This window comes from Medicago truncatula, chromosome 2, assembly GCF_003473485.1.
Source record: "Medicago truncatula cultivar Jemalong A17 chromosome 2, MtrunA17r5.0-ANR, whole genome shotgun sequence".
Classification (NCBI taxonomy): Eukaryota; Viridiplantae; Streptophyta; class Magnoliopsida; order Fabales; family Fabaceae; genus Medicago; species Medicago truncatula.
In genome coordinates, this window is record NC_053043.1 from 45,473,061 (window position 1) to 45,491,016 (window position 17,956).

The following is a 17,956-nucleotide window of genomic DNA, read 5'->3' on the forward strand; positions in this document are numbered from 1 at the left end:
TTGACCTTTATGTTTGAAGAACAAGTTCTTTGTTTTTCTTTTAAAGAATTTTTTTACTTTTTTTTGGATTATAATGTTATTGGTATATTGTGGCGCAGTTAGAAGAATTAAACTTAATGTTACATATGTTTTATTCCTGGTAAAAGTACGACTTTCTAAGTTTAGTATTTACAAAAATATATTCAAGCTTAACCCCTATTTTAATAAAATTTCAAAACAAATAAGTGATTTTAGTCTACGTATTTAAACTCTGTAAAAAAAAACTTAAATTGAAGAATTTTTTTTGTAGGGATTAAACTTGAAAATACAAAAAAAATTAGGATCTAAAAACATATTCGACATTAAACTTATTCAATAAGAAAAAAAAACGTTAAATTTTAATTATGCAAACCGTAAACTTAAACGGTTGTAAAAAAATACATAACTTACAATATTCACGAGTATTTAGTGACTTGAACTCGATGACGCTTGAATGAGTTCAATATATCCATAACTAACTATGTGATAAATAATTTTTTTTAACAAGTTAAAATGGATTATATTAACAAATCAAAAGTGGACTACCTCGCAGAAGGCGTGCTAAAGTAAGAAACACAAAGTTAGATACAAACACATAAATCCAAAACAAACGGCGCCCGATGAGCGGGGCAATAAAACAAAAATGATACAACTAAACCCATACAGAAGAGAGGGTATCGCCACCGGTCATGATAGCCAAATGCAAAAGAAAACATGTTTGTCTTCAACCACATAAAAGAATGTGTAAATCCGTCGCCGTATTTTTAAAAATTTGGTTGTTCGTTTCCTTTCAAATAGTCCAAACAGAAGCAAGCCAAAATAAGCCTCAAGAATGAGCGAGATGAATGAGGTAAATCAGCCAAGTGACCAAACTGAAGAAAAATATCCACCGTGGAAATGCCTAACCAGTGCCAAATGAGAGACCACAAACCAGAGAAGAATCTACAACCCAAGAAAAGATGGATCGCCGTTTCTGCTGAACCACAGCCACCAACACAAACATTTGCGCCATCTTGAAGAACCCATCTCCGCACAAGATTATCTCTGGTTGTGTAAGCGAATAAGTTATTTGCAAAATATTAAAAATGTTAACATAAGACGGATAAATCCATCGATCAAATAATTTATTTTGTTTCTATTAATTTTTGATAAATAACTTGATTGAGGCAGCTACAAATATTATTCGGACAGCAAAATATAAATAAATATGCCATCTTAATGCATTTGTTTTTTTTTATTATTTGTGGAATCTTTCCAGAACTAAATGGCTATAATCTTGACTTGATGTTAATTGTGGTTTAGTCTTAATTTGCTTAAGACAGCCACATAAAGTGTCGTTGTATCTTGGTCCACATGGCAGTCAAACTCTCGAGTTAGACCATAGAATATATGACGAGTCTTGTTATTCATTAATCATACTTGATTTTCTACTTTATTCCATTGGCATCACTGGCATTTATCATGCTGCTTAAATAAAGCATGTGTGATTTCTCACTGGTTGATTTTCTTCTTGTGTTGTGACTTGCAGGAAGAGGAGATAAACCATATGGCATGGAATAAGCTATTATTGCAAAAATGGGTGAATACACCAAATTATCATTAAAAATTTATCAGCCTTAACCTAAAGGGGAACATCTCAAAGAGAAAATGTACCTATTAAAAAAATCAATTTTGTAATTGGTACAAGCTTTGTTAAACCTCTCAAAAGAACCACATTTTGATTTTTATCCGGAGAATATATATCCAACAATAGCTTCCATTGAAATTATAATGGATCAAGATCCTAAAAACAAAAATGCTATTAAATAAGCATGAGTAATCAAATAAAATAAAGTAGCTCAACAAGAGTTCTTACCTAAAGAATTTGTTATAATGTTCTTAACATGTTTGTAAAAAATCATTAAAAATTTAAGCATTGATCAAACGAATTTTAATTCAAAAGGGATTAAAAGTATCCGCTGAAAATTTTTACATGGACCAAACTATGTCACTTTTTTATAGGACGCCTAAAAACAAAATGCGTTGTATTTTAAAGGAACAAAAAACTTATTTTACCCATTAATAAATACACACCTATTTATTTTTCTATCATCATGTTTATAAACTTGTCTAAAAACTCTCATATTCAACATGTTTGTTAAATTTAATTTTTTTTCTGTCTTCTATCTTTCCTTCATCAATAAAACAAAGTAAAAAAAACAAAAAGTAATTACACTAAGTAATTCTGATTTATTTTTTCAAGGACTAAAAATTGTTTTTAATATTCACAAGAAATAAAGTGGATCACACATGTTTTTTGGGATTGTTTTTAATACTCTCAAGAAATAAATTGGATCATACCACCCTAAATTTACCGTTCACTTTCACTCTAATAAATAGAATTCGGTTCTTCGAATTGGTCGTTTGTTAGAATTCATTAACACTTGAGCTGAATTTTTTACTTCAATAATTTTGGTTACAAGAAAGCACTGTCTTTTTTTAAGAGATACATACCCTAAGTATTTTAAAAAATAGCTTAGGTAGCTCTAATATGATTGTTGCATGGGTCGATGATATTACCCACCTTAATCAGAATTTAGGGTTTTGAGTTGAAGCTTAATTAATCAGACGAGGATTCCTATCCTCCTCCAAAATGATTCGCGTGAGGCTGCTTTCTTCTTCATTTCGTTAGGGTGAAGGTAATTAATAGGGGTTAGATGGATTTGTTGCATAATCTAAAAATTGGTTTACTTCCATTGATGAAACAAGAAAAAGAATCGAAATTGAATTTTGGAATAGAGAAGGAAGGAACGATTTGCAGATAAACAAACAGGTTGTAAAGAAAGAGAAACGTAAAAAGAAACAAAGAAGCCATTTGGAGAAATAAGAAAGGATGAATGAATTTCAGATATACGAAGAAGCAGTGTTCCATATGAATTCTGGTCTTTCCAGAGTTATCGGACATGGTACTAATTTAGCCTTATCAATGCTAATAAAGCATGTGTTCAAAATCAAAACTAATTTCTTCGTACTAGTTAATTTTCTTATTGTGTTGTGGCTTGCAGGAAGAGGAGATAAATCATATATATGGCTACTACAACACCTTTATCTTTTCTATAGTACTTGCTTTTAATTTATGTTTGAGGGTAGTGTAGTGTGGAGAAATATTTGTTCTAGTGAATATAGATATATCTAATTAAGAACTTATTGTTGAATCAATTAATTAGTAAGTCATAAGCCATTGTATTCATTGGCAATCTCCCCAATCTTACTATTTATATTATGTAATTCTCCAAACTAAACCGTCAAGTTTGTTAATGAAATAATGTGATAGAATCCAAGTAATTCATGATGCCTATTTACATGCTTCACCTCTAATATATGATGTAACAATAAAGATAAGGTAAATACTAACTTGTATCCTCAATGACACATGTTAAGGAACTTATTATAGAAATATGCATATCAAAAGTCGTATAGTAAACTTCTAAAAAGTTAAAATATTATGTTTTCCAATGCAAAGTTGTTATTTTTGGGTTCATTAACACGTGCCCTTATGGCATAAGTTAACATGACCCTAAAAGATAAGGATGTAGAGAATAGAGACACTTCTGGCGCTTGGCACAATAAAGTTAGCATTATGAGTTTATGACGTAGATGCAAGCAAACATGGAAAAATACAAGTTGAAATCCCTCAAAAGTTTCACTAGAAAATAGCATAGCATATAAATGAAAACTGTACATCTTATGACATCCTCGATCTCCAATTTTTTATTACAAAGAAAATCATTTTTGAGCTGAATAATCCTTCCTCAAACTAGTTGACTTCAAAGGTATCATCAACTCCAATATACACTTCAAGGTTAAATTGGGGAAGAAGAATAGAACTCAAGAAAAAAGGTTTATATATATAGTAGTCACTAAAATAAATAACTAAAATGGAATGAAAAAGCTTGCATCGTTACATACAATTTAAGTTTTAAATTAAAGCAATTCATATTCATACTTCATAATAAAAAAGTGCACAAAGTTTTTTTTTTATTGGTTTGACCATGAAATGATCACATGATAGAACAAGCATGAGGATTGTCATCACTAAAAGTAGCACCAGTTTGATGGCCAAAGATTGAAGATTGAGAAGGATAGTGATAATGGCTAGGATCACTACTATCATAACCATGCTTGTGGTAGTTATAAGATGAGGAAGGTTGTGAAGCATAATGAGGGATAGGGCCATTGCAAAGGTGTTGTTGATAATATTGACTTTGAGATTCTGTTGTGTGAGGAAGCTGCCATAACTCAGCCCTAAGTCCAGTTTTTCGAACCCTTTTTAGAACCTTCTTCTGATCAGCAAAACCATTCACCGTCACCTTTTGCAACTTCATGTCTATTTCAATGTCATCCACACCTTTAAATAAATACAAAAAATCATATGATCACTATTACCTTATGCTTGGAAGGAAGATGAAAATGTACAAAATAAGCAAACGAAGGTACCTTTCATTTTCTGAAGTGCAGTTTTCACTTTGTTTTCACATCCAGGGCAATCCATGTGCACCCTCATCTCTGTAATCTGAAAGAAATTAAGATAAAGAAAGAAACATTAATTTCTTAATTTAGAGCAAAATATTAGATGAAGAATGAAAGAGAGTGGTGTTGCTTACAGTCATTTTGCTCTTGGCTTTGGAGGTTGACTCACTTGAACGATGATGTAAAGTGTCAATATGACAATAATATGGGTTGCCTTATGCTAGCTAAATGTAAATGAATATATAGAAGGAAGCTTTGATGGTTGAGGCCTCATATCTTTAATTGCTTGTCATGGGATGTAGGGATGGGTTTATATTTTTAGGGGTCAGTGAATCATATAAAATATTAATTGGGCAGGCCTAAATGCACCGACTTTAAGTTCTTATAGTCTTTCTTTTTTAAGGATTTTGAGATTAGAACTTGAAGCAAAGTGGAGCATTGCTTTATGAATGGATCAACCACCTCAATGTGACAATGTCACACTGTCACATGTATTGATTCTGCTGAAGTTAAGGCACATATATAGATCAGGTCCAATTTAATATATGCGGTTGACTTTGTGTTTGCAAATTGCATCACCGATTTTCTTCTCTTTTATTTTTGAAGAAAAAAAAAAACTTTTCTAGTTATTATAAATTTTTGTATAATACAGTGCAGCAAGATTAAAAAATTATGTATTTTGTACAATTAAAAATGTACTGGTGATGAAGCTTGATCTTTTAAAAAAAAACTATAGAGAAGATTTCTACTCGACATATACTCTAATATGATTTTCCTAACTCCTCTAACATATGATTCTCTTTGACCAAGAAAGGAAACTCACTAATGTGTTTTTGGCTCAGCCACAGCTCATGTTTCAGAACCCTAGACTAGATGGGATTATTATCCTAACATCTCAAGCATATGTATGATTCATATCATGTGTCACGCAATATACCAAATAAATGCAACTGTCTTTAAGCTAAAAATAGCATACTGAATTACTGATTATTAACCCATAGCCGATGCTATTGTTAATTATTAATGGAAAAAATAGATTACGACACGATTTGTGATGTGATGCTGCATTGTGTTTGGGTGTCCACATAAGCACAATTTTTTAAGGTATTTTTTTGAATAGAGTGTTGACATGTACTCCCTCCTCCGTCCCTAGCACCGGGGACGGAGGGAGTATTTTTTTGACAAATCATTATTCACATATTTTTGATTTTATAATTTTTACATGTTTTTTCTTGTCGAATAATAGTTGCAATAATTTCACTTTTTATGGTGAAAATTATGAATTTGAATTTGGACATTTCATATTACAATGTTTTCTAAAGTTATTGATACTCATGTGAACGTACGTTTTTATTTATTATTATACCAAGTGTTTGTTAGTTTACTTAAATAGAAAAAGAAAAAAAAACTGGTCTCCCCTAAAAAAAATTGATATGGAATCTACTTGCTCTAGAATTCTTTTATAAAGTTTTGTATTATTTCAAAATCAAAGTTTTGTTGATATTATAAATATAGTTTGTCTAACATGTACACCATTACGTATGTTAAAGCAACTAAAATTAACAAAATTTTATTGAAAATCAATAATTATTTATTAAAAAGTTATGTATGTGAAAAATGTCATCCTAGCACTACAAAAGAGAAAACTAGACGTTGTAAATCTTGTCTTTTTCTTGTGAATAGGAAAAAATCATTAATTTATGTCAATTTGATTACTTAAACAATAACGTTGATATTTTCAACTAATTAAGCAATAACTTGCCTAATCATTACGTGTTATTCTTTAAATAGTTGTGTTCTTTACTCTTGCTATCTATTCATCTAATCTAATTTTAGGTATTTTTTAGCTCATTCTCTATTAAGCGTTTTCTTTCTAACCTTCTTGCTTGTTCTTGAATACTTTTTTGTTCCTTTCTAAAGTCTAATTTGAGAATGGCCTCATCCGTAACCAAAATGAGGAGAATATTGAAGTGAACTGTCATTAGACTAGTTTCCCTATTTCCCTATTCAAAATGAGGACAATGTTGCATAACTAATGTAGCTTCTAAGGCATTTTTTATGGATTCAGGCAACTACAAAATATTTTGCAGGGACCAAAAACAACAATTTTTTTCAAAAACAAAATATTTTGCAGGGACCAAAAACAACAATTTTTTTTTACAGAGACTAAAACCAAAATAAAGCATATTTACAGGGATCAAGACCATATTTTAGCCTTGTTTTTTTTGTGGAATAACAAGACTAGTTTTTAAAACACTATCCGTATGTATCTTACTTCTAGATTACTAATACATGCATTTGCAAAAACAAAAACGATCTGAGGCTTATTTTTTTCTCGAAAGGAATTATTTACTTTAATGTTACTTCCATCGATCTTATTTATAGAAAATAATTGACCTTCTATGTTCATTGAATAATTTATGTATTTAATCTATAATATAGACCATTTACATTAATTATTAAATTAATTTAAAAAAAACAATTATTTTTTATAAATAGGACTGGAGGGAGTGATATTTTTACTCGTGTACTTTAATGTTTATAAGTAAATAATTATTTTCCTAAATATTTTTTTTCAATTTGTTTTGAACAAATAATAATTTTTTTCATTAATAATGTATCAATTAGTATATTTGAACGTAACGTGAATCCAAATAACCTACCGAGTATGTATACCCCCCCACCATACCTAATTTTTCAAGAGTTGTGTATCGCGTACCAGAACTTGTACCGCGTATCGAAACGAATTGCGAACCTGATGACTATGCTCACAATTACACACGCAAGCGCACAGAGCAAAAGGAAACAACACAAATTCTTCAAACCGAGAAACATTTGGTATTTTCATTGGTCTACAAACTCATTGAGTTGGCTTTGATATTGTCGGTGTTGAGAGCATCCGTTGAAAGATTATATTTCATCTTTCTTATTTCCAATTGTACTTTTGTTGAAAAATGACGAACATCTTTTATTTCGTTTTATGACTATATATATATATATATATATATATATATATATATATAATATGTCAGATGTGAATTTACGATAAATTTTTCGCTCAGACTCTATAAAATTCTTGGCACCGCCCTGCCTGTTAGGTACCCCCATTAAGGAGAATCTTTTTCAGGGTCTTATAAGACCCGAAGTCTTATTTAAGACCCCACTTTTAAACGGGACCCTCCCTTTTTTAATATTCAAAAATTGAAATGTAAAAATATAAAATTATTGATAGTTGATTAATGGATTCCATTTAAAAAAAATTTGTGATATACTCGATCTTAAATAAGACGCCTAAAAATTGTTGTCTTGAGACTTGTGAACTAAACTCTCCAAAATGCAAAACAAATTCTAGAAACATCTTCAACTTCTTCTCCTCTACCCACCTTTCATCATCTTCTATTCTGCTCTCTTCCGTCTCTCGCTATACTGTAAGCATCCCAACTTTCTTCATTCTTCTTATCTTTTTTATATTTCCTTTTCAGATTTCTATTTTTACACCTTTGTAAACAATAAATCAATCAACACCATGCAATGTTACTAGTTGAACTACAATTTTTCAATTAAAGTTTTTTCTTTATTTATTTCATCAATGTTAGACCTGATAAATGTGTATTTTACTTCATGATTCATTTTGACCTAGAAATTCTTCAATCGAACTAACTTGTTCATTATTTATTTATTTTCCTTATTTTGCTTTTCAGATAGTGTTTGTAATTGCTGAGGCTTTCCAGTTTCTATATTTGAATCATGATTTTTGAGGTTTCTGATAGGAGAGAACATTTTGAATCTGAAGATGGTGATGATGATAATGATGGTATTCGTTTGTCACAAATGTTTCCCCATGCTGTGGGTTTGTTAAAATGTGATGGTTCTATTAAGAAGAGGGATTCTATGTTTGATAACCCCGATTCCTCCCTGCATGTTTCTGTAAAGAAATCAAAGCTGTCACCATATCATCATCACGCCCAAGATGAAGATGATCTTCGTCAAGTCATTGATAACATTGATAAGGTCCATGAAAGGAAGGAAGAGGAACTCAAGGCTCTTTCCCAAAAAATTGCTGAAATTACTGTGGAATTTATGGCCAAAGAGATAGAGCTTGATGCAGTGAATAACTTAATTGGTGAACTAGAGGAAAAGTTAGACTCCGAAAAGAAGAAGTTACTACAGGTAATATCAATGAAGAAGCGCTTTGAAGGACGAGTAAAGGAGTTGGAATCAAGAGAGAAGCTGCTTGAAGGACATATGGAGGAGATTGAACCAAAGGAGAAGAAAGAGTTGGTTAATGAACTGGAATCGGAAAAGAAGCATATCGAGAGCAGACTGCAGGAGCTCGAATCAAAAGAAAAGCAATTTGAAGGACAAAAGAAGGAGTTTAAAGGTCGAGTGAAGGTGCTTGAATCAAAGGAGGAGGAATTTGAAGGTCGAGTTAAGGAGTTCAAGTCAGAAAGGAAGCAATTTGAAACCCAAGTCGAGCACTTCAAATCGAAAGAAAAGCAATTTGAAGGACGGTGGAAAGAACTTGAGTTAAAAGAGAACAAGTTCATAGTGCAGGTGAAGGAGTTCGAATTAAAAGAGAAGCAGTTTGGAAGACAAGTCAAGGGTCTTGAGTCAAAGATGAATAAATTGGATGGACAACTAAAGAAGCCTGAGTCGACAAAGAAACAATATGACGCATTAACAGAGCATATTGCCGAGGAAAAAGATTTGGGTAAATGTTCTTATTCATCTAGTTTATTGATTTAATTTCATTATAATTGTTCCACTTAATGATGATGATGATATTTTTTATAACCCGATCTATATAGTTCTATAAAAACATTCTTAATCATGTTAATGTTGTATGTCTTGGTCAATTTAAAAAGCTTTTCCAATTTACATATCACACCCACACAGTCAAACTAATTATTTGATTATATTTTTCACCCTGTTGCATTTTAATGCATGTTATGGTTTAATTATAAGATTGTGGTACTGCTAATGAATAATTTATATATTAATGTAGTTTTGATCTTTCTAGTATTTTGCAAAAAGTGTAGGTTCAATATTTTGACAAACATTGAGGGGCACTTAATAATCCTATTAGTGCAACTACTTCTAGTCTTGTTGGATTAATGAATGAAATCTATCACTCTCTCCTGTGATTCAGTTCAGGTGCTACGTTGACATTGATTGTAACTGTTATTATAATGCTTTCTCTAGCGCCCATATATTTCAGTCTTGGAGATGTCTTGCATTCTTGCATAGTATATGATGTTTTTTAAAATTCCTATTCACTATCATTTACCAATGCTTCTATAAATGTGAGGCAGCTTAATTATCTATTATCTAAATATGCAGTTGCGTCTTATATGGATGATCAATTAAGTCGTAACTTTGGTGGAACAAGTTTGCAGTTGCACATAAGTGAGAAAACTGATGGACTTGAGTCACTTCATACTGGTATTTTAGTTGATCTGCTAGAATCATCAGATCCATCAAGATTTGTTTTGGATATGATACAGAATACCATTGTTCCACTGAGTAAGAAGGGAGACAATGTTGTAATTATTGCTGATTACCAAATCCTGCTGCTAGAACAACTTATGAAAATCTCACCAAATATTGAGCCTTGTGTAAGAGATGAAGCATTGAAGCTAGCACTTGATATGAAAGCCAACATGAAAGAAAATAGTAAAAATCCTTTGGTGGTTCTTGGTTTTCTATTGCTTTTGTCAAATTATGGATTGGTTACTTCTTTTGATGAAGATGAACTTTTGGAGCTTTTTGCATTTGTTGCTGAGCACAAGATAGCTATGGAGCTGTTTGGAACCATGGGTTTTGCCAACAAAGCTTCTGGTATGTTAATGTAGACATGCTTTAGATATTTTATCATGATTATCAAATTAAATTTGTTCATATCTATTGTTACTTTCCCTACCATCCTATCTGCAGTCTGGATGAGTTGGGTTATGGCTATTTATGATAAAAACTTAAATTTGCTCATCTCTGAGTTAGTGCAGAACGCTAAGATAGAGCTAATTTTTACCCAGTTTATCATTTATCGTGGATGTAGTTTGGAGAAGTTTGTGTTTTAAGTTCAATTATATTGAAAGTGACATACAAAAAGTAAATATTAAGATTGTTGTGTGAACTGTTAAATCTAAATTTGCTGTTCTTTTTTTCCTGAGGTTTTATGGAAAAATCACCTATATATTTTTCTTAAAATCTCAGTAGAAAAGACTAACAATTTAGAGAAAGACATTAGACATTTCAAAGAGAATTATTTTTTGTTGTTAAAATGCCATTGTCAATTGGAGGAGAAAAAAAAAGAACCAGTTAAAGGAAATGGGCGAAATGAATCATTTTAAGAAATTGGACAACTCTTTTTTAAATTTGCAAAGTTGAACTAGATTAGAAGTAATAACTATGGACATTATATGCAAAGATACTAAGATTAATTTATTAGTTGGTGGAGAAAAACTGATATGTGATTGGTTTTAATGCTTGGAAAGTGAAGCAGACTTGAAATTTATCTCTCCTTTTATGTATCTCTTCTATTTTATAAATGGTTTGAATTTTTTTGAAATATTCAGTACAATCTGCTTAATTTTTTCCTTCATTAATTCGAAGTTTATAACTTATTTTATGCCTGTTCTAGTAAGTTACGGTGATGTGGAATTTCTTGCACCTTGCAGATTTTGTTGAGAATCTTATTAGGAGGAAGCAATTTGTTGTAGCTGTTAGATTCATTTCTGCATATAACTTGGCCAACAAGAATAAACTAGTTGATCTCTTGCAAGAACACGTCCAGAATGCCAAACTGATTTGTGAGGGCAGTTGCAAGAAAACCAACTCCATTGAAATCAAGGTACTTTTGTTTTTCTTATTTATTCTATTGTATGAAACTTTTCATTTTCGCAAGTACCCCTGCATGATAACTATAAATAACCAATAAATTATTACTATATACTTGAACTCAGGATAAGGCCAGAGATCAAGAAATTGCTAGTCTGAGAACTGTTCTGCAGTGCATTTTGGATCACAACCTGCAATCTGCAGATCTGCTTGATAAGGAGATTCAATATCGCATTCTTGAGCTTAAAGCACATAAAGGCCATTAGTTTTTGTACTGGAACAGACTAATATGTATAGAAATGGGGTAATGCAAACCTGCTAACTTAGTACACCACCATTGTACCAAGTTATTTGGAGTACATGGCTCTCTGTTTCTTACTCTATGTAAAAGGTCTAAAAGGAAAGAATGAAGACTCGTTATATAGTTAACATGATTATCTTTATTTACTGGCTACCTTTTCTTTCTCGTGTTTTTATTTATTTCTTTTTTAGAGGCTTTAATTTTGTTGTATTTAGAAATGTTTTCTTATACAAACTAGTTATTTGGAGTACATGCCACATGTTACTAAAGTTTAGAATGTATAAAAGCTTAACTATATCATTTTTTTGGGGTTAATAGTGTTTTATCCCTCCGTAATATATGTCATTTTCGGTTTTACCCTCTTGAAAATATTTTTTTTTTGGATTTCGTCCTTGTAATTTGAAGATTTTTGGTTTTGGACCTTCATGAATTTTGACTGGACAAAATCGAATATATGGCAGGAGGGTAAACCGAAATTTGCTCAAATTACAAGGGGGTAAACCTAAATTTGCTCAAATTACAGGGGTGAAATTTTCCATGAAGGTTCAAAATCAAAAAATCTTCAAATTACAAAGATGAAGTTCAACAAAAATATTTTATAGGAGGAAAAATCGGAAATGATCGATATTAAAGGGGGTAAAATACTATTACAAGGTTTGCATTCACAAAGATCTTTGCAATGAAACATCATGTATAGCAATCTTGTCCATCTTGGCATCAGTGAGACAACTCTCATCATTAAACTTCCTACCAATTAACCTCTTAGCATCTGAAAAAAAAAAAGAAGTTTAAACAAATCTACTATAGCAGGAAAGGAAGAAAAGACACACTCACACATACACAACACACTACATAAGCTACCGTTGAAACATTGAAGTTTGAATAAAAACCACCTAAGATGGAAACTAGAAAAACACCCTCCCCTGAAAACACCAAACTGTCCCTCACTAGGAAAAAAAAAACTATCACCTGGTAACCTAACAAACATGCAAAGGCAAAATGTAATGAAAAATCAACACAGAAACAAACCAACACCTTAAGTGTCTATACCGGTGACCGTCTATACCGTTTCTCTTGCAAATCTACAGAACAAAAAAGAAATTGATACTTCCCTCAAAAAAAAAGAAATTGATCAAGCAAAAGATGGTAATAGGATTTACTTCTAGACCAAATTACAAATTTAATAAATACTACTTGAAAACAAAATTACATGTACTAGACTACTCTCTCTAAAAACAAAAGGACTACTAGTACCTCATTTTACAAGGTCATACGTTATCAAAAAATAATATTTATTATAAAAAAAAGGGTTACAAATCACATAAAAAAAAAAAAAAAAAGTTACATAAATATGAGATGAGAAAATGGACGAGTTTTTTTGGCCTGAAAAATAACATAATATAATGAAATTATTAAGGCTTAATTGCACTTTTGGCCCTCTATCTTTTCAAAAGTTGCGATTTTGATCCCCTAACTAATTAAAATATAAAACAGCCCCCTATGTATTGGATCTTTGACGGTTTTGGCCTCCACAGCCACTTTTGACTTAGCCTTCGCTGACGTGGCATCCACAATGATCGACACGTGACACCTCAATTAAGGGATGTGGGTGCCACGTCAGCAAGACTAAGTCAAAAGTGGTATTGGGTGCCAAAACGGCCAAAGATCCAATACATAGGGGGCTGTTTTGTATTTTAATTAGTTAGGGGGTCAAAATTGCAACTTTTGAAAATATAGGGGGTCAAAAGTGCAATTAAGCCTTTATAATGGTTTAAAAAAGATCATACAAATATCAGACGAGAGTAAATGAATTGAGTTTTTTTGTAAAAAAAATAAAGGGTTAATTAAGTTTTTGGTCCCTATAAATATCAACAGTTTTGTTTTTAGTCCCTATAAAAATAAATCACACTTTTTAGTCCCTACAAAATTTTCTGTTAGTGTTTTTAGTCCCTGATTAAATTAAAATTTGTTTAATTATGCTTAAACTTCTAAATTTTTGAAAGATTTTTTACATACATGTTTATAATATCATAAGACACTCTTTTGTAAATTTTTTTAGTTTTTTAACATGTAATGAATTAAATATGAATTTTTCTAAAAGTCAAATTTTCAAGATTATATTAAAGAAAATTTGGACCTAATAATAAAATTTTAAGTTACTTTTTTGCGGAGGAACTTTGTATAATATTCTAAGTAAGTATGTGAAAAATATGTTACAAATTTAAAAGTTTAAGCACAATTAAGCAAATTTTAATTTTACAAAGACTAAAAGTATGTGTTGGTTCCTGTTACATTGAAATTTGTTTAATTATACTTAAAATTTTATATTTTTAAATGATTTTTAACAGACATGTTAAGAACATTATAATAATCTCTTTTATAGAAAATTAGAATTTTTTAACATGTAATGAATTAAATATAATTTTTTTAAAACGTAAAAAATTCAAGATAAATCTAACGAAAATTTGGGCCTAAAAATAAAATTTTGAGCTAATTTATTGTGGTGGAACATTTTTAATGTTTTAAACAAGTATGTAAAAAATGATTAAAAAATTTAAAATTTTAAGCATAATTAAACAAATTTTAATTTAACAGGGACTAAAAACATTAATGGAAAATTTTGTAGGACTAAAAAGTGTGATTTATTTTTATAAGGACTAAAAACAAAACTGCAGATATTTATAGGGACCAAAAACTTAATTAACCCAAAAATAAATAATGAGTTTTAGTTTAGCCTGAAAAATAATAACAAATGGAAATATTAATGGTTTAAAACTCTTCTTCTCCCCTTTGACCAAAAAAAGAACAGACTAAAAATAGCATACACTAAGAGCATACACATTGCCTGTCCATATGGGTGGTATCATACTAACCAATACTCTTGTGTCATAATATCATGGATAATTGGCTTTGGAATTGAGGTAATTGTCAGATTTTATAGATATTTTGTAATACTTTAAGTTTTATTTCTTTTAATTAATAATATATTGTAAGATAAGTGGGACCTGTTTTAAAATTTTGGAGGAATGGTATGGATATTTAAAAAATATAGTTGAGTGGTTTAAATAATTGGAAAATATGAAGTAATATAATATATTATATGAGACTCATTTATATCATCCATATGGATGGCATGTATGTGGTTGCTCTAATTAGCCTATAACCTATACTAATGATGAAAAGAGAGATCACGAGATCACGATACGATTTTTGATGTGATGTGTAACAAAGTATTTACTCCTGCTTCACTCCACTGTGCCTTTGTGTCCGCATCAATCAACACATTATTTTAAGGAAAAAAATTACTATTTAGTGCAATTGGTATTTATAAAAGAAAAAAAAAAAATCAGATTAACTTGTGCTCTAAGGGATATAAGAAGAAGCTTAAAATGAAAATTAAAAATAAATTTTATATTATAAGTATAACTTTTACAATTTTTAAGGTCTTGAATGCACAAGTTTTAAGAATTTTTTTGGCCAAATACCATTTTTTGTCATTTTAGTTTAACATAATTCTCAAGTTGGTCCTTCAAGTTTTGAAAGTTTCAACTAGATCCTTTTAGTTTTACGGAATTCCTAAGTTAGTCTTTAAATTTCAAATAAGTCTTTTTAGTTGATAAACTATTTCACCATCATTGTTTCAAAAGTTTCAAATAGATCCTTTTAGTTTGAGACTTTTGAAACATAAAGGACTAACTTAGGAAATTTGTCAAATTAAAAAGACCTATTTGAAACGTTTGAAACTTAAAGGACTAACTTGGAAATTCTGTCAATTTAAAAAGACCTAATCAAAACTTTCGAAACTTAATGAATTAACTTCGAAATTCTGTGAAACTAAAGGATCAAAAGTGATATTTGGCCAAAAATATTTTACATTTGACTTCTTAACTTATGTCTCGAGGGCTCAACAAGTTAACATTTTTCAAGAAAAAAAAGTTAAATGTTGTAATTAACTTTTTTTTCACTTTTATGTATTGAGTAAACAAATTTTAAAATAATTTTAGCATACTTAGTTTTTTAATAAATGTTTCAAGACATTTTGAGATTTATTTATTAGGCAAAATTATACAACTTTATTTTTTAACTTAATTTATTCAAATAACATTTTCGTCATTAATTTTTTTGTTTTTCTGATTTCATCATTTATGTTATAATCATATAACACTTTTGAGTTTTATGTTTTTTCTTTTTTTGATTTAGTCTTTTTATATTATAAAATATCAACATTAATATCATTTTTATCACAAGTCAAAATTGATTTTGACATTTAAAAAATAAGCATTTAAAAGTGAAACCAAATACAGTGTACTCTGCTCTGATTAGTGATTACGTAACCAGTTGGCTTTTTGTTACTAAAGTAAAAAACAATTACTTTACCATTCTTTTCTAGAAGAAAAATTCATTTACTTTTTGAGAAATGATATTTATACAATTATTTTTTAGAAATTTTTTGACAACTTTTTCTTTAATACTCACGTTACGTTTTTATTCTCTCTATTATTTTTAACCAATCATGAGAGAAGTATAAATATCACTACTCTTATTTTTTACCGCGTCCACACAAGATGGAGGTGAAACTAGACAAGAGATTTCTCCGTCACTTTTGGATATTGTTGATAAAATTGGTCAATTCTCCTTTCAATTTTCTAAGTCAATAGAATTGGTCTGGTGGTGAGGGGTTTGATTAGTAGGCACGAGGTCGTAGGATAGAACCTCATTGCCTCTATTGTACATAAAAAAGATGTATATTCTACTATTTGAAACTGGTATTAATAACGGTCAATTTTTTAAATAGCGATCAGTAGAGAAATGAGAAATAGCCAAGATGACCCGGAAATAATATGTTGTTGTTATTTGACTTCCTCTGTAGGCTACAATGCTGTCATGGTTAAATTCGCTGTTCAAATATCCTTTTTCTTTTTCCTTTTCAATTGTTTGAGTTTTTCAATTCGAGAATTGCTGTTTCCACATTACATAAGGCTGTGCCACACGAGTAAATGACGTTTTTGCCTCTGCGGTAGTTAACTATCGAAGTTTGAAGAACTCATAATATTTTTTTTTTCAAGATTCTCTTAGACTTTCAATTCCACACTACACTGAAGTGTTTCTTACATATTTCAGAAATAATGTACTTGCCACTTTGATACATTATACTCCCTCCGGTCCTATTTACAAGAGACAATTTACTTTTTAGATACATCAAATAATTTATGTATTTGGTTTATTGACCAAATACATAAATTATTTGATGTATCTAAAAAGTAAATTGTCTCTTGTAAATAGGACCGGAAGAAGTAGTATACAGTAGACCATATTAGACAAAGACAATATTATCAACAGTAGCAATTCTTCATTAGTTTTTGTGAAAGTAAATAAACAATTCTACTAATCACAATAGGCTTAACATCTTTCATATTTAATTATACATAATTGCATATGTAGCATTAGTGCATTACACATTTCTTTCTATATAATATATTGTTAGTAGTAAGTTTTCATTATTTATATTTATCTTGAATGAAATCATGAGATAGTAAGTTTTTAATATTTCTAATTGTGGAGTTGAAAGTCTAAAAGAATCTTGAAAAAAAAATATTATGAGTTCTTCGGCACTTAAGTGCCGAGGTTTTTTTTTTTTTTTTTTTGTTTCGTTTTTTCGTCGGCAGTTAACTGCAGCCGATTCCAAACTTCGGTAGTTAACTACCGCAAAGGCAAAAACGTCATTTACTCGTGTGGCACGGCCATATGTAATGTGGGAACAACAATTCTCTTTCAATTCTATGTAGTTACTGCTGTAAAATTCAATTGTAAAGTAAATCTGTCTTATTATACTGTGTATGTAGGGGGATTCAAAGAAAATATTGCTGGCCCACCTTTTTGACAAGCCATGCTTTTTAGGGTAGCTTGCATTACATGTATCTAATATCAATTCTATGTAATCAACATTGTCTTATAGTTTTGGCTGTAAATTTCAAGAGGTTGCAGTTGTTCTTCATATTAATTTTCAATCCGGACTTGTAAGTTATAACTAATGTTAGCTTTCAGATGAGTGAGCAATATGTAAAGTGCATAACATACAATATATACTAGAAAGTTTACAAGTAAAATTTAATCAGTCTTATTTTAACTTTAACTTTTATGACAAAACAGATCATGTAAAAGGGAAAACTCAGACAATCAATGTGTTTGTTTCTAATCTTTTATTTTTAGATAATCAATTCTACATTTCTTTTTGAAGTCCTTTACTTCAATTCTTGCGCAGGAGTAATCCAAAGAGAATAGCAGACAACA

At 30.2% G+C, this 17,956-nt stretch overlaps 2 protein-coding genes across 3 annotated transcripts; one reads left to right on the plus strand and one right to left on the minus strand.

Moving 5' to 3' along the window:
- Positions 1 to 3,879: 3,879 nt before the first annotated feature.
- On the minus strand, positions 3,880 to 5,058 carry LOC25487783 (heavy metal-associated isoprenylated plant protein 28). The gene is made up of 3 exons (XM_013609790.3): positions 4,662 to 5,058; positions 4,495 to 4,570; positions 3,880 to 4,405 (listed from the first exon to the last, which is right to left on the minus strand). The coding sequence occupies exons 1-3, from the start codon at positions 4,665 to 4,667 to the stop codon at positions 4,059 to 4,061; spliced, it is 429 nt and encodes a 142-aa protein (XP_013465244.1). The 5' UTR covers positions 4,668 to 5,058; the 3' UTR covers positions 3,880 to 4,058.
- Positions 5,059 to 7,835: 2,777 nt separating this feature from the next.
- Positions 7,836 to 11,818, plus strand: LOC25487784 (intracellular protein transport protein USO1). Of its 2 annotated transcripts, none has more exons than XM_013609791.3 (5): positions 7,836 to 7,955; positions 8,229 to 9,238; positions 9,868 to 10,365; positions 11,205 to 11,377; positions 11,490 to 11,818. In XM_013609791.3, the coding sequence occupies exons 2-5, from the start codon at positions 8,275 to 8,277 to the stop codon at positions 11,628 to 11,630; spliced, it is 1,776 nt and encodes a 591-aa protein (XP_013465245.1). In that variant the 5' UTR covers positions 7,836 to 7,955; positions 8,229 to 8,274; the 3' UTR covers positions 11,631 to 11,818. The 2 variants fall into 2 exon arrangements, with proteins under 2 accessions (XP_013465245.1, XP_024631974.1); XM_024776206.2 differs by having other exon boundaries at positions 8,233 to 9,238.
- The last annotated feature ends 6,138 nt before the right edge of the window (positions 11,819 to 17,956 follow it).

Excerpts from the sequence above, each read along its gene's own strand:
- LOC25487783 (XM_013609790.3), bottom strand. Across the intron at positions 4,406-4,494 it reads TGCACTTCAGAAAATGAAAG|GTGTGGATGACATTGAAATA; the intron begins GTACCTTCGTTT and ends ATTTATTTAAAG.
- LOC25487784 (XM_013609791.3), top strand. The coding sequence starts at position 8,275 with ATGATTTTTGAGGTTTCTGATAGGAGAGAACATTTTGAATCTGAAGAT. Across the intron at positions 9,239-9,867 it reads TGCCGAGGAAAAAGATTTGG|TTGCGTCTTATATGGATGAT; the intron begins GTAAATGTTCTT and ends CTAAATATGCAG. Across the intron at positions 11,378-11,489 it reads CCAACTCCATTGAAATCAAG|GATAAGGCCAGAGATCAAGA; the intron begins GTACTTTTGTTT and ends ACTTGAACTCAG.